The sequence below is a fragment of the Thamnophis sirtalis genome, unplaced genomic scaffold (genome assembly GCF_051295495.1).
Source record: "Thamnophis sirtalis isolate CommonGarterSnake01/CBP01778 unplaced genomic scaffold, rThaSir2_p1.2 scaffold_9, whole genome shotgun sequence".
Lineage (NCBI taxonomy): Eukaryota > Metazoa > Chordata > Lepidosauria > Squamata > Natricidae > Thamnophis > Thamnophis sirtalis.
In genome coordinates this window covers 74,856,853-74,878,033 of record NW_028261389.1, presented here as the reverse complement: position 1 = coordinate 74,878,033, position 21,181 = coordinate 74,856,853, and the positions used below count along the sequence as shown (strand labels likewise).

Here is a 21,181-nt window from a genome sequence, read left to right as displayed (position 1 = left end):
CATATTTCCCCCAACAACAATCCGGGTCCTCATTTTACCCACCTCGGAAGGATGGAAGGCTGAGTCAACCCTGAGCCGGTGAGATTTGAACCGCTGAACTGCAGATAACAGTCAGCTGAAGTGGCCTGCAGTACTGCACCCTAACCACTGCACCACCTTGCAGTGCATCTGATTCGTATTTATGATTTCTGCAGTGCAACTTAACAATTGCAGCGACTCACTTAACAACTGCAGCAAGAAAGGTTGTAAAATGGAACAAAACTTGCTTAACAACTGTCCTGCTCAGCCAGAAAAAAAAAATTAGGCCGTACAATTGTAGGTCGTAAATCAAGGACGACCTATATTCATCTTTACATTTATATTTGCCAGTTTATATTTGACGAAGATTTTATTTACGTTTGGAAAAGTCAAATAGTTAAAACTCCACTCTCATTTTTGACACTTATTTTGGAAAAAAAAAACGGGCAAAAGAGGTAGTCCTTGTCTTACAAATAATTCGCTTAGTGTCCGTTCAAAGTTACTGAAAAAAGTGACCTATGGCCATTTTTCACATTTATGACTACAGCATCCCCATAGTCATGTGATCAAATGTTGATTGCACTGTCCCAGTGTCCTGGTGGTCCCCTTTCGCGACCTTCTGACAAGCAAAGTCAATGGGGAAACCAGATTCACTTAACAACGAGGTTACTAATTTTAAGAATTGCAAACTCACTAAAACGTCTCGCTTAGCAACAGAAATTTGGGGCTCAGTTGGGACCGTAAGTAAAGCAACTACCTATATTTAGCTTCAGAGCAATTAATTAGGTCAAGATAATTTAGTTACCGTATTTTTCGGAGTATAAGACGCACTGGAGTATAAGACGCAGCAAGGTTTCGAAGAGGCAAATTAAAAAAAAAGTTTTTGCACTCTGCAAACCTCCCAAAAATGACCCATTTTTTGCGAAAACAGGCCTGTTTTTTTAAAAAGGGAATGAATAGCCTTTAAGAGGCTTGTAGAGTACTGGGGGGGGGGGGGTAAAAATGAGCAAAAAATGGCCCATTTTGTGAAAACGGGCTCTTCGTTTTGTCAAAAAAGGGCATGGATAGCCTTTAGGAGGCTTATAGTGTGTTCCTGTGGTGGTAGGGCGCAAAAACAAGCAAAAAAACGGCCTGTTTTTCACTCAATACTGCCCTCCCCAGCCCCCAGGAGCCCTCTGAAAGCCTCCTAAAGGCTCTACATGGCCATTTTGGTGAAGGGGGCGGGGTTTCAGGAGGCAAAAAAATGCTGCATTCAGTGTATAAGACGCACCCAGATTTTCACCCTCTTTTTTGAGGGAAAAAGGTGCGTCTTATACTCTGAAAAATACGGTAGTTATTAGATTATTAACCTAAAAGGCTAAATACTGAATGTTTCCTTCTTCTATTTAATGATAAAACAGGGGACTATTGTACCTGAGTCCTTTCATTTCCGTCAAACAGCAAGTGCAGAAAATTGGGTACGAAGCTAGTCATCATGGAATGATAGTCATTTGTCACGGATATGTTGGTTAAAAACCGAAGGCCGGCTAACTGCAATTCGGAGTTTACAGGAGAGGCGTCAACTTCCTCGCACACTTTGGTAATGTAGTTCTAAGAGGGATAAAACATAAACACAAAAACACTTTTGCCAATACGTTACTACAAAGCCACAGAGATCTCATTTACTTTGGGTACTGTCAATTTGGGAGCAGTTCATGGGAAAGAACAACTGTGTTGGGAAGACTTCGCGGCAAGTGGAAACCAGGCCGCCAAAGAACATGGCGGACGGACAACCTCAAAGCCGACGCCAGCCAGAGCAAAGAACAACTCAAAGGAGTAGTCCAGTGATGGCTAACCTTTTTGTCCTCACGTGCCGAAAGCTTGCGTGCATCTGCACTCATAATGCAATGCGTGTGTGACACGCCCCCCGCGCATGTGCACATGACCCCCCCCTTTTGTGTCCCGTTTTGGCCCTAAAGGGCCTCCCTGAAGCCTCCTGGGCCCAAAAATGGGGCACGGGGGAGAAGCCACTCCCCCCAGCCCATTTTGGGCCTAGCACATGGACGCACTTCTCCCGCATGCACTACAGAGACCTGAAAATCAGTTAGCCGGTGGGAGGTGCGCGCACATGCGCGGTGTAGCTGAGCTGGGCAACGGCTTGCATGCCCACATGATGGATCGCCATCACGGGAGTAGTGAACCGATAGTGGAAATCGCAGGTGGGCTGACCCACCCGACCTTGTTCTATTTTGTCCCGTTTAGGGACGGAAGGCCAGGTGCATGCACGGATGGGGCGTGTGCGAGCGAATAGAGCACATGCGCGCACACACATTTGAGAACCGGTAGGGAAAGTAAGTGAAAACCACTCCTGCTGTAACCTGAAAGGCACTTTATTTTTAAATAATTAAGTAATTTAAATAATTTATTTTTTTTTAAAATGACTATGCTATATAATATTCAACTGATCAATATCATACCTATGAATAAAACCAGCAGTCCCGCTGCATTAAGTTCTTCAGAAACTTTGTTCATATCCATTTTCATTATACAGTGTTATTTTAAACTCACCTTCAGTTCCTCCTGATTTTTAGTGTTCATACTCAAGTTATTGAGGGCATTAAGTGCTTTCTGTTTAACATCGATGACGGGAACGGAAAGCATTTGTCCAATCAGAGAGAGGCCACCTAAATTTCGAATGATATCCTACAAATTAAACAAATAGGAAAATATCATATATAATCATCTTAATTCCATCTTAAGTCCAAAAAAACTCATTTCATGGAGGGGAATTCGCCCAAATTAACTATCATCTATAAAAAAAAAACAATTGTTCTTAATAGCTGATTTATTGGAAAATAAAAGTTTAAAAATGAATAATGCAAAGGAGGTAAAACACACGGCCATGATCATACGGTCACCTGGAAAAAGATAGTCACAAACTAAAATGGATACCCTATTTTCAAGTCATTCCGATAAAATTAGGGGAAAGCGTTTTTGAAGATTTAAATAGATTGAAATCAGAATTTAGCTGGCAAGGCAAAAACCAAGAATCAAATTAAAAATGTTCCAGACTGACCTTCCGGGGAGTGGCCTGTCGCCGGTCGGCAGCTTAACAGAGCTGCCCCCAGAATTCAGGATCGTTATCTACTCAATATCAGGAAGATAACTCTTTTTTCAGACAAGAAAAAAGCAGTGAGGAATCTCAGCTGGTAAGAATCTTCTTTGAAGTTCACAGTTTGTTTCTTTGTGAGCTGTGGACGGAGGGGGAGGGTCAACCCAAAGCTGAGTCATTCAACTCCGACCTGAACTTCGCAGCTGTTATTCACAGCACGAGACAGGATCCCCTCCCCCTCAGGACAATCTTTAGAAAAGAGACTATTAAAAAACAATACGAGCAAAGACCAACTTGTGAACTTTTAAACCTTTCTCTATCTGAAATACCAGCTTCAATGTTATAAAAACCTCTTTTGCTTAATTGTCTTCAAAATGGCGTTTACAGCTTCTGCATCTGTTATCTCCGGCTTCCTGCTACAGAAGTAAAGAAATAATCTCTTATAATTTAATTAGAGCTACTCCCTTAAAGCTTTCAAGACTCTTTGTTGATTCAGACACATTCCAAACATTCTAAACGGACTTTCTCTTTTGAAATCCTCCGTAAAACCCCTTGGAAAAAAAAAAAAAAGGAAAAAAAAAAAGAAGGGAAAAAAGGGGGGGAGGAATTTCTTTTTCTCCACATAGCACAGTGGATTAGTAATTTAGAATAAATAATTAAAACCAAAATATAATGGCATCCAAATCAACCTCTGTTAAATTACCTCCGAAAACGCCTCCCATACCTGGCACAAAGTTGCAGCCCCCATCATCTATGCCCCCTAGTGGAGATGTACTAACAAAAGAATTTTTTCTGGAAATGTTCAAAGAATCCAGAGAACAGAACTTAGAAATGTTTAAAGAATTCAGAGAACAGAATCTAGAAATGATTAAAGATTTCAAAGATGAAATAAGGAATGAGATGGAAGTTCTATATGACAAATTTGATACCAGGGTCACTAAAATGAATGATAATATGATGGGAATTGTAAATGTGATAACAGAATATATTTCTGGAATGGAAGATAATTTAGAAACTCTCAATGAAGCTAAAACTAACCTGATATCCAAAACTGAAGTGGTGGAACAAAAAATTGATAATGCTGAAAAACAAATTATTATGATACAGTATAAGCAGATGGAGCTTGCATTAAGAGTGAGGGGGCTGCGTGAAGAAAAGCAGGAGAACTTAAAGCAAATGTTTTCTGAAGCTTTTGACCGTCTGGTGGGAAAACCGGGATCCAATTTTGATTGGCAGATTGACAGGATTTTTCGTGTTAACTCATGGGCGGCAAAACAAAGGCAACTTCCCCGAGACGTGGTAATATACTTTGTTACAAGAGAATCTAGAAATATGATACTACAAGAGTCCTACAATACTAAGCTTCAAATTGGTGGACAGGACCTGATTGTTCTGAAAGAAATACCGCCTCAGATGCTAAGAGCCAGAAGAGATTATGCTTTTCTGGTGGAAGAGCTCAGAAGGCGCCAGATACAGTACAGATGGGATGCCCCATTCGGTATTATAGTTACAATGGACAAACAAAGATATCGTCTCAGCTCTGTATGGAAAGCTCGTGATTTCTATCATAAGATTCTGAAGATGGGATACCCTGAACCTTCGGGATATGGTGAAAAACCACGAGACGAACAAGATAAACAGCAAACCACACAACCATTAGATAAAACGTATCATCTCCCTCTTCCGGAAGGGCAAGGAGTCAAGGAAAAAAGATCCAACCGCAAGACCACCAGACAAACGGATAAACAAGCTACTATGCAACAATCTCAACAATCATTGGCCACTGACCAAGGAGCTACTGCAACAAGCTCAGAAGCTGTGGGAGGAGCCAAACCAAAGGTGAGACAGGCCTTGCGGGAGGCTCTAAAAAAGCTTCAGGCAACCAAAAATGACAACTAAGATTTTGACATGGAATGTTAACGGATTGAACTCTCCACAGAAAAGAAAGAAAATATTTCATTATCTTAAACAGTTTAAGAATGACATAATTTGCTTGCAAGAAACTCATATCAAATCAACCGATCAAAAATATTTGTTTAACCCCAAACTGGGTCAACATTTTGCGACCTCAGCCATGGAAAAGAAAAATGGCATAGTAATATATTTAAGAAAAGACATTAAAGCTGAGCTAATTGAAGCAGATCCCTTTGGAAGATATATTGCATTAGATTTAATCTTAGAAGGGAAAAAGACGTTACTTTTGGGAATTTATGCTCCTAATCAACAACAAGATGGATTTTATAGAAATCTCCATGCTAAATTAGTACAGTGGGATTTTGAGTCTTGTATATTAATGGGTGACTGAAATGGCGTGATCGACACCAAAAGAGATAAGAAGACAGCTCGCCCGAACACCAAATTTCGAGCTAAGTTACCCAAACCCTTTTTTGACATGCTGGACGACTTTGAATTGCGAGACGCTTGGCGCGAGAGGCATGCAGAAGAATATGACTTTACTTTTTTTTCCAATAGACATCAATCTCTTTCAAGGATTGATTTTATACTAATTACAAATGATTTACTTTGTAGGGTGAAGAAGACAAAGATTATGGCGAGAGTTCTTTCAGACCATAATCCAGTCTGGATGGAATTGGGAAGGGTAGCCCAGGCAAGAAGGTCCTGGAGGTTGAATGAAAACTTATTTAGATATGAAAAGTATGTTAATGATTGTAAAAAATTGCTATCGGAATATTTTGTCTTCAATATGAACAAGGGTACATCTTTGGAATATGTATGGGATGCAAGCAAAGCGTATATGAGAGGAGTATTAATGAATATAAATAAAATACATAGATACAAACAAGGGCAAAAACGAAAAGAATTGGAAGAGGAAATTAAAGGGAAAGAGTCAGAATTAACATTGAATCCAGGAGATACAAAGATTAGGGAAACAATTGCTATATTAAAATCTCAGTTTGATATGCTGATCTCTGACCAGGTAGCTACTAGTTTATTATATGCTAAACATAATACTTTCTGCAATGCAAATAAACCCGGTAGGTGGTTGGCTTATCAGATTAGAAAAAAAAGGAAAGCTCGAAATGTATCCAAATTGTGTCACAGAGGGAAGGAAGTGTTTCAACAGGAAGAGATTCAAAAGGTATTTCGGGAATTTTTTACAGAGTTGTATAAAGGGGATAAAATTAAGGACGGAGATATAGACAAATACCTAGATAAAGAGAAAATCCCCCTAGTCAGAGAAGAACATAGGCATAAGCTGAACCAACCTATAACCTCTGGGGAAATTTTGCAGGCAATTAAACAATTAAAGTTAGGGAAAGCACCAGGCACAGATGGTTTAACAGCTGTTTATTATAAATATCTACAGTTAGAAATGGTAGAACCCCTCAGAGAACTATTCAATAAAATTCAATCGGGAGGGAAAGTGCCTCCCTCGTGGAAGACTGCGTTCATATCGTTGATACCCAAAGAAGATCAAGACCTTACCCAACCAAAAAATTACAGACCTATTTCATTACTTAATGTAGATTATAAAATTTTTACTAAAATATTAGCAAATAGGCTAATGGGGGTAACTCAGCAACTGATACATACCGATCAAACTGGTTTTATACAGGGCAGACAGATGAAGGATAACGTTAGATTAATTATCAACGCTTTAGAATACCTGGGAAAGAACAATCAAATCCCGGCCGCATTCATATTTTTGGATGCGGAGAAAGCCTTTGATCGAGTTAATTGGCAATTCCTGCTGAAGACATTGCAAAAAATGCAGATAGGAGATGGCTTTTTACGGTCAATTGGTGCAATATATCAGCAGCAAACAGCCCAGATCATTGTCAATGGAAGTCTGACAGACTCCTTTCAAATTGAAAAAGGTACAAGACAGGGCTGTCCTCTGTCCCCATTATTGTTTATTATAACTTTGGAAATACTGTTGAATAAGATACGGGGCCTGGGCGGTCTAAAAGGGATCAAAATTAGACAGCAAGAATATAGAGTTCGTGCATTTGCGGATGATCTGGTTATAATATTGGAACAACCGCAGGAATCTAGTAGGGTATTATTGAATACGATCAATCAATATGGTCAAGTCTCGGGATTTAAAATAAATCTAGGAAAAACCAAAACAATAGCTATAAATATGACTATCAAACAGAAGGAAGAACTGGGGGCGACGCTAAGATGTGAGGTAGTTAAAAAAGTTAAATATCTTGGAGTTAATATCTCAATCTCAAATGGGAAATTATACAAGTATAATTATGAATCACTTTGGCATAGTACACAGTTGGAGTTGAAAAGGTGGGAAAAACTGCATTTGTCCTTGCTGGGTAGAATAGCGGCAGTAAAAATGAACATTTTACCAAAATTTTTATTTCTTTTTCAAATGTTACCAATACTTAAAAGAGATGCGAATCTTTTACAATGGCAGAAGGGTATCAACAAATTTGTGTGGGCAGGAAAGAAGCCGAGGGTAAAGATGAAAATAATGCAAGATGCACGTGAAAGAGGAGGATTGAAATTACCTAACTTAAAATTATACTATGACGCAGTGGCATTATCTGCAATTAGTGATTGGATTCATCTAACTAATGACAGAATTTTGAATATCGAGGGATATGATTTGTTATATGGTTGGCATGCTTACCTGTTATTTAACAAAAAAACGGATAAGAAATTTAAAAATCACATCTTAAGAAATGCTTTATTGCGGGTTTGGAAGAAATATCAACATAAACTAAATGATAAAGTGCCCATGTGGGCAATTCCTAGACATGCAATTGAAAACATGAATGTAGAACAAAAACACGATAGAACCACCTATAGACAACTTCTTATCTCAGAAAGAGGGGTGATGGAACTAAAATCTTTAGAGGTACTTAAAGAAGAGAAGGTAGTTCAAACGTGGTTTCAGTATGGTCAACTACAAGCTAGGTGGAAAACAGATCAAAAAACTGGCTTTGTAAAAGTTGAGGATAATTTGTTTAAACAAATAAGAGATCAAAGCTCAATGCATATAAAGAGGATATATAATGTATTAGTACAGATGGATTCTGAAACGGAACTGATTAAGGATTGTATGATAAAATGGGCTCAGAATGTCGAGGAACCAATAATGCTTGAAACATGGGAAAGAATCTGGGTAAGAAATGTGAAATTTACACAAGCACAAAACTTGAGAGAAAATTTTTATAAGATGTTTTATAGATGGCACCTAGATCCTAAAAAGCTTGCCTCTATGTATCCAAATGTTCAACCTAAATGTTGGAGATGTGGTTCTTGTGATGCTACATATTTTCATATATGGTGGACATGTCGTAATGTTAAGGCATTTTGGATAAAAATATGGTGGATCCTGCAAAACATCTTTAAAAGAAGGATAAAATTTACCCCCCAGCTGTTTTTACTGGGTATATGCATTGATTTTACAGTAGCAGAGACTAATTTGATCCTGTATTTAATAACGGCAGCAAGACTCTTGGTGGCGCAGTATTGGAAGAAGAAAGATTTACCCACAATTCAAGAATGGACTTTGAAAGTTATGAACTTAGCCGAAATGGCCAAAATCTCAGCATATCTCAAAGAACATTCAAACGAGAGATACAAAAGAGACTGGAAAAAGTGGATTGATTACATAAAAAGTAAATATGGGACTAAAAAACTCCAGATAGCTTATGCTTAGTATCAGTAATAATTTAAATTGTTTAAAATTTGGGTAACAGTAAGAAGCTGAGCTCAATGTAGAGATATTTCAGACTGTGATTGTTCAAAAATTATACCAAGTATGGTCTTTGGGAAGTCGGGGGGAGGGAAGGGAGGTGGGGATTTAGGGGGAGGGGGGAGGGGGGAAATACAATATGTGTTAAATTCCATGATTGTATTTGTATACTGTGGCTTTTCAATGTTAGTGCGAAAATAGTACAAACCGAATATACTGGAAGGTAATAGATACCGAAGGAAAGAGTTGAGTGAAAGAAGAAGGAGGGTGGAGAGGGTGAGAGAGAGGAGGAGGAGAAGGGAGGGAGGGAATGGAGAGGGAGTGATAGGGTTAGAAAGAAGGGGAGGGGAAGTAGGCGTAGAGGGGTGTGTGAGAAGGAAGAATGAAAGTTGGAGGGGGTTGAAAGAGGGTGTATGGCAGGCCAAGGTGGTATACTGGGTTTGTATTGTAGAGGGCATTTTCTATATAAGCGAAGGTCGTGTTTATTATTCAATGTTATATGCCCTGATCAAGCACAGTGAATATGTGATTGTATAGAATGAAAACATAATAAAATATACATTAAAAAAAATAAAATAAAATAAAAAATGTTCCAGACACTAAAAACAAGGGAGGATTCGGGCTACCGGACTGTGAGTTGTACTATCAATCGTGAAATTGCTTTCTGTTAATGCTGAAAATTATTTACAGTATTTTTCCCTCACTGCTGCGATAGGCTCTTATTTCTTGATTCCTAGTAATGCTGTCACATATAAATTCATTCCTTCTACAACAGAAAGATCAATGTGTTTTGACTTTGGGACTGAAGAGTCATAGCTGCTGATAGTAGGATGTCACCAAATAATTTTTTTAGCATCTTTTGCAACTGGGGAAGGCTTAAAAAACCAAGAGAGCCTTAAGCCAATAACATCCATTTCCCGCTTGAATATCCACAAACACGTGAGTCAAAATGAAAAAGAATCAGAATAATTAACCGATTTATACACCTGCATTGTGGTGGAACATGTGGCTAGCATCTCCTTAGCAGGTGAAACAGAAGAAATATTGTACACAAACAACTTGCTGTACGTCATTAATTTGAACCTTGATATCATTACGGTAATTTGTTGCGGAAGGTATAAGGAGTACCAAACTAATTTTTCCCATAAGTATAACATAGTGAGTCACAAGGCAGGGGACTTTGACAAATTCCAGCTTGTGCGTTAAGTACCAAACAAACGATGAGTATCGGGACATTTTCACATCAAAATGCACTGAGTACCAAATTCAATGAGTTTCAAAGCAGTTGAGCACTTAAGGTACCACCGTATCAAAAAACTACTATTCTTTTCAAAAACCACGACTCCAGTTTTTAACTGAGTGTTTTCAGTCTACTGTGACGTTTGCATTGCTTCTCCTTTTTAAAAAAAAATAAAATTATTAAAATGATTGGATATGGTCTTAAATCCCATTCATTTTTAGGAATTGATTAAAGAGGAACATTTTTTTAAAAAAAACAATTATATCTATTATTTTTTGTTCTGTTATAACAGGGGTCTCCCAAACTTTGCAACTTTAAGACTTTGTGGACTTCAAGCCCCAGAATTCCCCAGCCAGCCTGGCTGAGGAATTCTGGGAGTTGAAGTCCACAAAGGCTGTCTTGAGGAATTCTGGGAGATGAAGTCCACAAAGACTGACTTGATGAATTCTGGGAGTTGGAAGTCCACAAAGGCTGACTTGAGGAATTCTGGGAGTTGGAAGTCCACAAAGGCTGACTTGAGGAATTCTGGGAGTTGAAGTCCACAAAGGCTGACTTGAGGAATTCTGGGAGTTGAAGTCCACAAAGGCTGACTTGATGAATTCTGGGAGTTGAAGTCCACAGAGGCTGACTTGAGGAATTCTGGGAGTTGAAGTCCACAAAGGCTGACTTGAGGAATTCTGGGAGTTGAAGTTCACAAAAGCTGACTTGAGGAATTCTGGGAGTTGAAGTCCACAAAGGCTGACTTGATGAATTCTGAGAGTTGAAGTCCACAAAGGCTGTCTTGAGGAATTCTGGGAGATGAAGTCCACAAAAGCTGACTTGAGGAATTCTGGGAGTTGAAGTCCACAAAGGCTGACTTGAGGAATTCTGGGAGTTGAAGTCCACAAAGGCTGACTTGAGGAATTCTGGGAGATGAAGTCCACAAAGACTGACTTGATGAATTCTGGGAGATGAAGTCCACAAAGGCTGACTTGAGGAATTCTGGGAGTTGAAGTCCACAAAGTCTTAAAGTGGCCCTGTTTGGAGATCCCTGTATTACAACATTGGCTTCTTTTTCTATGGTGGCATGGAAACAAAGAACAGCCCTTACTTGATTTACAGAGAAAGCCGCGCTGTTGCTCAAGGTAACCAAGATCTGTTCTTGAACCAAAGAATCCTCTGTAGACTCCAGCAGATGGAGAAGACTCTTAATGTGATGGGCCTCAAGAACGCCATGGGAGGATTTTGAACCATCACTGCCCCCTAATGTTAGAAAATAAACATCACACCTAATGATTGTTTTGTTTTTTCCCCAGAAATGCAAATAATCCTCCATTTACGTCCATTGAGCCCCCAATTGCTGTGGCTGTGAGACCTGGATTAAGTGAGTTGTGCCTCATTTTATGACATAGAATAGAATAGAATTCCTTAAACCCCCAAAAACTTTAACCTTAAGACTGTCTACTGTGACCTCACCCAATTGCTTTTTTTAAAAAGTTTTTTTTTAATTTTTCATACAAATAACCACATGTATGACCTCACCCCATTCCTAAGAGGTCTTTAAGGGGCGTGCATAAGCGCACCAACATGTCTACCATCCCTGTCCTAATATTCCCTTGTATCCTTATTCATTTCATGTGTTCATAATCATGTTTATACTTATATCGGTTATCTAATTCATGCTTGAATTGGATTAGATAATTAGATAATTGATTATCTTAGAGAATTATCTTAGAGAATGAAAAAAAAAATTATTGGCCATGTGTGATTGGACACACAAGGAATTTGTCTCTGGTGCATAAGCTCTCAGTGTACATAAAGAAAAATAAAATACATTCATCAAGTATCATAGTATACAACACTTAGTGATAGTCATAGGATACTAATAAGCAATCAAATCATACCAGGAAACAATAAAAATAATGTAAGTTGTAAAGATATAGCAACATGGTTATAGTCAGAAATAGGAGGAGATCAGTAATAGGAAGGATGAGAATAATAATAGCAATACAGTCTTAGTAAATAGTTTGACAGTGTTGTGAGAATTAGTTGTTTAGCAGAGCGATGGCATTCGGGAAAAACTGCCCTTGTGTCCAGTTGTTTACTGCAGTTGTTAAGCGAATCACTGCAGTTGTTAATGTAAAGTGTGCATGAGCACACCAGCGTGCAATGGGAAACTATTGTGATAAAAAGACAGAATGACAAATTGGGGGCATGAAAGGATGTACAACAACTATATAAAGATAATGATGAGAATAGCTGTAACTGTATAATTATATACAATTATATACAATTGTATAATTGTAACCAGGTCTACAGCTCGACCAAAATTAGGTTGGGAATGGGGGGGGGATTTAAAAGCACAATGACTATATATGTGTATATTTTTCTGTTATGCCACTTTTTTTCTACTAAAAGGGAGGAGAAAAATTAAATATGTATATTGAAGAGGAATTATAAATACCCTCAACATAAAAGGGAGCTCGCTCAGAAGCTGAAATACACCAAGTAAATGAGATGAAGAGTGGGAAGTAGAGGGGAGAGGTAAGGGAAGAAGAGAGGGATAGGAGAAGGGGAGAGGAAGGGGAAGTAGAAAAGAGAAGGACGACAGAGGGAAGAAAGGAAGGAGGGGAAGGAGAGAGGGAGAAGGAGAGAGGAAGGGGAAGTATAGAAGGACGACAGAGGGAAGAAAGGAGGTAGGGAGGGGAAGGAGAGAGGGAGAAGGAGAGAGGAAGGGGAAGTATAGAAGAGAAGGATGACAGAGGGAAGAAAGGAGGTAGGGAAGAGGAGGAGAGAGGGAGGAGAGAGGAAGGAGAAGGACAACAGAAGGAAGAAAGGAGGTAGGGAGTGGGAGGAGAGAGGGAGAAGGAGAGAGGAAGGGGAAGTAGAGAAAAGAAGGATGACAGAGGGAAGAAAGGAGGGAGAGAGGGGGAGGAGAGAGGGAGAAGGAGAGAGGAAGGGGAAGTATAGAAGAGACGGATGACAGAGGGAAGAAAGGAGGGAGAGAGGGGGAGGAGAGAGGGAGAAGGAGAGAGGAAGGAGAAGGACGACAGAAGGAAGAAAGGAGGGAGAGAGGGGGAGGAGAGAGGGAGAAGGAGAGAGGAAGGGGAAGTATAGAAGAGACGGATGACAGAGGGAAGAAAGGAGGGAGAGAGGGGGAGGAGAGAGGGAGAAGGAGAGAGGAAGGGGAAGTAGAGAAAAGAAGGATGACAGAGGGAAGAAAGGAGGGAGAGAGGGGAAGGAGAGAGGGAAGAGAGGAAGGGGAAGTAGAGAAGAGAAGGACGACAGAGGGAAGAAAGGAGGTAGGGAGGGGAAGGAGAGAGGGAAGAGAGGAAGGGGAAGTAGAGAAAAGAAGGAGGACAGAGGGAAGAAAGGAGGTAGGGAGAGGAAGGAGAGAGGGAGAAGGAGAGGAAGGAGAAGTATAGAAGAGAAGGATGACAGAGGGAAGAAAGGAGGTAGGGAGGGGAAGGAGAGACGGAAGAGAGGAAGGGGAAGTAGAGAAGAGAAGGACGACAGAGGGAAGAAAGGAGGTAGGGAGGGGGAGGAGAGAGGGAGAAGAAAGGGATGGACAGAATACAAATAGGGTGTATGGAGAGCAGAAGAGCCAATAATTGGTTTTTGGGAGTTGTTGGTAAGATGAATTGATGCAAACATTTAATAATACAATATGAGGTTGGTTATGTAATAGTATACATGTGATTTATATGTTATGAAAATGGAAAAATAGAAAACTTTAATTAAAAAAAATCACACCAGCGTGCCTACCCTCCCTGTCCTACTGTCCCCATTTCCTCTGTTCTTATTCACGTGTATTCTTATCCCTGTTAATCTTGTACACGGGAAAACAAACAAGTAAACAAACAAACAACAGAACTGTTAACCAACTTAGCCCCAGAAAAGTTGGGCTCCATTATGGTCATAAGTCGAGGACTCTCTGTGCAGCTGAGCCCCCCCTCCCCCCGGGGAATACAAAGGTAAAACACGTGTTCTTTGAGGGGGGGGAGAAGAAACACGTGGAAGAAAATAAGGAAGGGGAAATCTGACCTTGCGGGAAGCCCCCCAAAGGTGCCGGGAGGGGGCTGGGCAACCCGGGAGACCCCGAGGCTTCTCCCCCACCGTGGAGGCCCGGCTCTCCTTCCAAGCCCCTCGGCCCCGGGGAGGCTCCTCCGCTCCTCCGGGAAGCCGCCCGATAAAGACCGTAGGCGACCCCCGCCGCCGCCACCAAGCCCACCAACCCTCCCCGCAGCGTCCAACCGCCCGCTTCCTTCATGGCAAAGCAGGACGCGCGTCTTTTCCGGAAAGAAAAAGGACGGGAAGGCTTAGAGCACGTGGGGAAGCGACTCCTTCCGCTGAACGCGGGTCAGGCGGTCTCCGCCTCCTAGGAGGTGGATCCCGGGGATCCCCCTGGGTGGATCCCGAGTGACGATCCGCGCTGGGGCTGCCCGAGTGTTTTGCCCATCGCGGAGGAAGGGGATTTTTTTTGGAGACCCTTCCCCATGGATGAAACAAAAACCCACCCACCCCCGGCTAAAGATCAGGGGTTCACCCCACTTTGCCTAAATTAAAGAACCTCCCCGGTTCCAAGCCGGAGGCGTGGAATAGTTTGCACGCATTCACACGTGCGCAGGAGAGAGACGCGTGTTCCGGGGGCGCAGCGGAGAGTCGGAGCGGCCGTTGGGAGCGGGGGCGGTGGTCGCCTGCCTTCCCAGCTATTCCGGCCAGTGGGTGGGCAGTGTTACAGGGAGCCCTTGGACTGACCATGCCCGTTCTTCAGAATGGGGACCCCGCTTTGAGGGACTACTTCCAGAAGTATTACATCCCGGATATCTACGAGGTAAAGAAGGCGGTTGTGGGGGGGCTTCAGTGCAGTCTTAGGCACCCCCACTTTGTCCTGTAAGACCTTGAACCCTGAATTTGAGAGAGGGTCCTTGGTGCTCTCTCTCTCTCTCTCAGCTGGCTTGATGCCTTGCTGACCTTTCGTGACCAAACTAGGTAACAGCATCAGTGTTAGAAGGAAGGAGTAAGTAAGTAAGTAAGTAAGTAAGTACAATCTTTATTACGGTCAAAGACCAGCAATACACATTAGTTTTTACCCTATGTTAAAAAAAAACCTAACATTAAAATATAATTAAAAAGTATTGACATTAAAAGTGGATAATAACATAATGGTCCAAAGATTGTTAGAGGTATGGCCAGATAATTGGTACAAGATGACAACTATACTTCTGTAGCCAATTTTTTTCTTATGGACATTGCAGCAGCACAGAACTTTGCCACTGTGTACGTGGTAACCGGGTTAGTGTCCCGGAGGAGGAAGCCTAGATAAAAATGGTCTGCCCTCCCTGGCAATCTCTCTAATAAGGGGGGAGAATATGTGCAGACCTACAAGCTCTGTATAGCTCGCAGTGTAATAGAACATGTGAATTATCTTCCACTTCTCCTTTACCACATATACAAATGCGTTCTGCTATAGGTGTTCTCTTATACCTGCCCTGGAGGAGTGCTGAAGGAAGGGTTCCACCACAAAACCGCGGACGACAAAATCGCGGACGACGAAAGCGCGCATTTGACGTCATCACAGCGCGACGAAAACATCGCGCTGTGATCGAAAAATGTAAAAATAAAGCGAAAACCTTACCCTAACCCCCCCAAACCTAACCCTAAACCTAACCCTAAATCTAACCCTAAACGTAACCCTTAACCTAACCCTAACCCTAAACCTAACCCTAAATCTAACCCTAAACCTAACCCTTAACCTAACCCTAAACCTAACGCTAACCCTTAACCTAACGCTAAACGTAACCCTAACGCTCTAACCCTAACCCTAACCCTTAACCTAACCCTAACCCTAACCCTAAACCTAACCCTTACCTTTATGTGAATCGGCTTGCTTTAATTTAATTTTTATTTCAATTTTTAATTTTTTCCGTCGCGCTGTGATGACGTCAAATGCGCGCTTTCGTCGATCGCGCTTTTGTGGACCGCGGTTTTGATGGGTCACGGAAGGAAGAAGGTTAAATCTGGCTCTGAAGAAAGCTATTCTTTGTTTTGGGGAGATCAGATCATTTAGATATCTTGCCGATTCCCACACACCCTGTTTGGTTCTGTCCCTTCTGTGGAGAGGCAACCTATTTAGTTCTTCTTGGAACTCCATGTCCCTAGTTCTATTAATTACTACTTGCTTTGCTTGCTCAAAGCCTAGGGGCATTACGAATAATGGTGAGAGCCCATAAGAGCCCAGCTTGTGATCAATTGCTTGTTTCCAGGGGGAAAGGAAATTGTCAGTCAACACAAGTGGGGACAGACCCTCTGGAAAGAAATTCATTTTAAGCCAATGAATGATCATCCTCTTCCAGGCTCTTACGTGAATTTGAGGCATGCCTGTCTCAATTCTTAACTGGGCATTTGGAGTTCCATTGGGCGCAGCTAAGATGGCTCGCGAGAATCTGGTTTGTATGGTTGTTAGAAGGGAGGAGGGTTTATGGACTCACTGGAGAAGAGCATCAATGCTGGGAACGACGGAGGGCAAAAGAAGAAGGGGACGACGGAGAATGAAGCGGCTGGATGGAGTCACCGAAGCAGTCGGCGTGAGCTTCAGTGGACTCCAGAGGAAGGTAGAGGACAGGAAAGGCCTGGAGGAACGTCGTCCATGGGGTCGCGATGGGTCGGACACAACTTCGCCACTGACAATAACAACAGGGTTTATGGAGAGGAGGAGGACTGGTGCTCTCTGAGCTTGCTTGTTTTCTTGCAGACATTTCATTACCCAACTAGGTAACATCATCAGTGTTAGAAGGGAGTAGGGTTATGGAGAAGAGGAGGAGGGGGAGGGAAGGAGGGAGGGAAGAGGAGGAGGAGGACTGTGGAGCCCTTGGTATTCTCTGAGCTCGCTTGTTTTCTTGCAGACATTCCATTACCAAACTAGGTAACACCATCAGTGTTAGAAGGGAGTAGGGTTTGTGGAATGATGGAGATAGAGAAGGAAAAGGACTGTGGGGGGGGGGTCCTTGGTGTTATCTGAGCTTGTTTTCTTGCAGATGTTTCAGGTAACACCATCAGTGATAGAAGGGAGGGGGATTCGTGGAATGGAGGAGGAAGGAGAAGACGACTGTGCTCTCTGAGCTGGCTTGTTTCCTTACTGACGTTTCGGGATCCAACTAGGTAACATCATCAGTGCTACAAAGAAATGGGATTCGCTCTCCGTTTCCTGATTCCTTAACTAGTTTGGGTAATGAAACACCTGTAAGGAAGCCACCAAGCTCAGAGAGCATCGAGAACCCTTTATTTCAACAAATATTACAAATATTCCCCTCTTATCAGGGGCTTTAATGTTTTGCTCACTGAAAATGGCAATTTCCCAGGTAATGAAGATGAAGTGGGAAAGTGTTTATATAAAGTCAAAATCTTTTATGTACGGTTTAGAAACACACGATACATTTAGTGTATCAAATGGATCGAGTCAAACACTTAAAGGACCCTATGTTATGTTGCGTGTGAGACTTGAAATATAGGAAACGTCGTTTTAAATAAATTCCACCAGTGGCAAAGTTATGGGTTATATTATGGTCTTTTTCATATGGGTTTGTATGTTCGTTTGTTTGTTTAAAAACATTCAAGAGTATTCAAAGACTTTCGGAATAAACTATTGTGTAGTTGCTGAAAAGACCAGTTCTTGCATACCTAGAGAAATGGACTAGACTAAGAAGAAAAACATGCTTTCTTAAAAGTTAAGATGAGGAGGCCTGCACTCCTCCTTCTACCTTTTAAAATGCTAATGACAAAACCTAAAATTCCTGGCACACTCAGAGGGAGCGATCTCTCTCTCTCTCTCTCTCTCTCTCTCTCTCTCTCCCTCCCTCCCTCCCTCCCTCCCTCCCTCCCTCCCTCCCTCCCTCCCTCCCTCCCTCCCTCCCTCCCTCCCTCCCTCCCTCCCTCCCTCCCTCCCTCTCTCTCTCTCTCTCTCTCTCTCTCTCTCTCTCTCTCTATATATATATATATATATATATATATATATATATATCCTATCTATCTATTATCTATCTATCTATCTATCTATCTATCTATCTATCTATCTATCTATCTATCTATCTATCTTATCTACCTATTCTCTCTCTCTTTATCTATCTATCTATCTTATCTACCTATTCTCTCTCTCTTTATCTATCTATCTATCTAATCTACTTATTCTCTCTCTTTATCTATTTTTCTATCTCTATCTCTTATGTATCTATCTACCTATTCTCTCTCTCTCTTTCACTCTCATATCTCTGTCTGTGTCTGTCTGTCTATTTTTCTATCTATTTTTCTATCTGTCTATCTCTATCTATCTATTTCTTATTTATCTACCTATTCTCTCTCTTTTGCTCTCATATCTCTGTCTGTCTGTCTGTCTATCTATCTATCTTCTATCTATTTCTTATTTATCTACCTATTCTCTCTTTCTTTCGCTCTTATATCTCTGTCTGTCTGTCTACCTACCTACCTACCTATTTCTTATTTATCTACCTATTCTCTCTCTCTTTTGCTCTCATATCTCTGTCTGTCTGTCTGTCTATCTATCTATCTATCTATCTATCTATCTATCTATCTATCTATCTATCTATCTATCTATCTATCTATCTATCTATCTATCTATCTATCTGGCAAAACAAGAAACAAGGCTGGAAACTAATCAAGGAGAGAACCAACCTAGAACTAAGGAGAAACACCCCAATGATAAGAACAATTAACCAGTGGAATTTCAGAAGTTGTGAGTGCTCCATCACTGGAAGTTTTTAAGAAGAGGCTGGACAACCACTTGAGGACTAGAAGACCTCCAACTCGATGAGGATGATGAAGAAGCTTTGTTTAACTCACAAGTGCCTAATTTTACTTCTGGGGTAAAGTCATAGCTGCATTTTACCCTTAACCGATGGCAAGTAAAAAAAAATAGCAGGCAGAAAAAGATAGTACGCTGTGTTCCTCAAGATTTGACAGTGATGGCTTTGAAATGAACTTTATAAACCTGAATGTCATTAGTGAAATCACTAAATCATCCTATTTGGATCTAAACCTACCTAGATATGCCAATATATATAAACCAAAACAGCACTCTGCACCATAAATTAAAGAAAAGCAATTAATCAGTGCTAAAATAACAACACCCGACAATATCGTTTTCAAAAGAAGAGACTTGTCTTTCCTATTTGTCTTCGGTTTTTCCAAAATAAAATGCATAAATCAACAGGCTTTATCTACAAAATATCTAAATTCAAAATGCTGACTGCATACTTATGATGTTTGCAGCGTCCCGGGCGGGAGGCGGGGAGGGTTCATGTGATTCCCCTTTTGCGACCTGACAAGCAAAGTCAAAGGGGAAGCCAGATTCACTTAACAACCAGGTTACTTACTTAACGACTGCGGGGATTCACTTAACAACTGTGGCAAAGAAAGGTTGTAAAATAGGACAAAGCTCCCTTAACAAATGTCTCACTTTGCGACAAGTGCTGGCCGCAATTGTGGTCGTGATCCGAAAACTACCTCTATTTTGGACGAAGGTATCTGAAAAACATTCAGTGAAACTATCAAAGAAATTTGAATAACTTGTCCTGCGACATTTATCCAAAGGATAAAAAATGCACTGCAATGTAGTGATGAACGAAGGAATGAAGAGGATATAAAACATGGCCTGGTGTTATTAATTTGCTAGCTGGCTCAAGATTATGATTCATAGTGATGAATGTAGTGGGAAATTTGGCCAGTAATTGACAATTGCAGATTTATTTTCCTAAACAGAGTGGAATTAAATAAATAACACATTAAAACAAGGGAATTCATTCGTTTGTTTGATATGCCATCTTTTTATTCCCCAACCCCATGTCTGATCAGAAACCAGGCTGCACAATATTGGAAATATTTGCAATATTGGAAAAGTGAAGGGATTCCTACTGACGAGAAGATGATTAGGAAAATATGTGCAGAAGTGAATAGACTAACATTGGCAATTAAGGAGAAAGAACAAACGGATCATTATATGATATGGGAAGTGTTTTATCAATGGTTAGAGAATAAAAATGGAATTTGGAAATAGAAGAAGGTAAAAAGAAGAATAGAAAATATATCGAGATGAAGATAAGAATAAAATGACAATTGTTAGTACTAGTATTATGAGAATGACTATGTTTAATGTTACTATTGTATTTTTATTAGAAGATATATTAAGAAGGAAATGTAGAGCTTTACAATGTTTTAAATGTTCAATGTATTATAACATATGGAAGAATGCTGCACAGAAATATTTGTACCCAGATGACAAACTGCTTATGGAAAGATGGAATGTTTATATTTTTTAAAATTGAAAATAAATAAATAAAAATTTATAAAAAAAGGGAAGAAATCAGGATGTGCAAACAAATGAAACCACATTTGCAGGATGCAGACCCCACGTGAAACCACACCCCGTGGAAAAACCTCTCTCCATGGAACCGGTCCCAGGGGCAGGATGATAGTTCAGTGGTTAAAGTCACCGAGCTTACAGCCTGGGTTCGAGACCCGAAGGTCGCAAAAGAGGATCACATGACCCTGGGGCATTGCAACCGTCATAAATGTGAGTCATTTGTCAAGCACCTGAATGTAAATCACATGACGTAGTCATAAGTGTGAAAAATGTCACACGCTTGGGCCACCACAGGCGCCCCAACACAAGTGACATCGAGCTGGCCATGCCCACCCCGCCGCACCCCCCCAGGAACCCCCCTCCAGGTCAAACACAACCCTGATGCGGCCCTCAATGAAATCGAGTTTGACACAACTGTTGTAGATTATTTGGAGAAGTACTATTGCAATTACAAAAAGCAAAATTTATGATCCAGTCCAGTAGAGGGCACAGTTGACACTCTTAAAGCATCTTATCTGTAAATTAATATTTAAGAAGTATGTGTACGCTTGTAAGATCGCCTTTGAATTCTGAGCTGAGGTGGCACAGTGGGTAGAGTGCAATACTGCAGGCCACTTCAGCTGACTGCTAGCTGCAGTTCGGCGGTTCAAATCTCACCAGCTCAAGGTTGACTCAGCCTTCCATCCTTCCGAGGTGGGTAAAATGAGGACCCGGATTGTGGGGGAAATATGCTGACTCTGTAAACCGCTTAGAGAGGCTGAAAGCCCTATGAAGCGGTATATAAGTCTAACTGCTATT

The 21,181-nt window shown here is 41.0% G+C and overlaps 2 protein-coding genes across 2 annotated transcripts in view; one reads left to right on the top strand and one right to left on the bottom strand.

The window, feature by feature from the left end:
• Positions 1–14,369, bottom strand: part of ARMC10 (armadillo repeat containing 10) — an 18,882-nt gene extending 4,513 nt beyond the window's left edge. The window contains exons 1-4 of the mRNA XM_087722285.1: positions 14,053–14,369; positions 11,120–11,271; positions 2,566–2,700; positions 1,432–1,608 (exon numbers count right to left, since the gene is read on the bottom strand). Of these exons, the coding sequence (XP_087578411.1) occupies positions 1,432–1,608; positions 2,566–2,700; positions 11,120–11,271; positions 14,053–14,278 (690 nt within the window). The 5' untranslated portion in view covers positions 14,279–14,369. The remainder of the gene's footprint in view (positions 1–1,431; positions 1,609–2,565; positions 2,701–11,119; positions 11,272–14,052) is intronic.
• A 398-nt stretch (positions 14,370–14,767) lies between these two features.
• Positions 14,768–21,181, top strand: part of FBXL13 (F-box and leucine rich repeat protein 13) — a 75,444-nt gene continuing 69,030 nt past the window's right edge. Inside the window, exon 1 of the mRNA XM_087722283.1 lies at positions 14,768–14,842. Within this exon, the coding sequence (XP_087578409.1) occupies positions 14,768–14,842 (75 nt within the window). The remainder of the gene's footprint in view (positions 14,843–21,181) is intronic.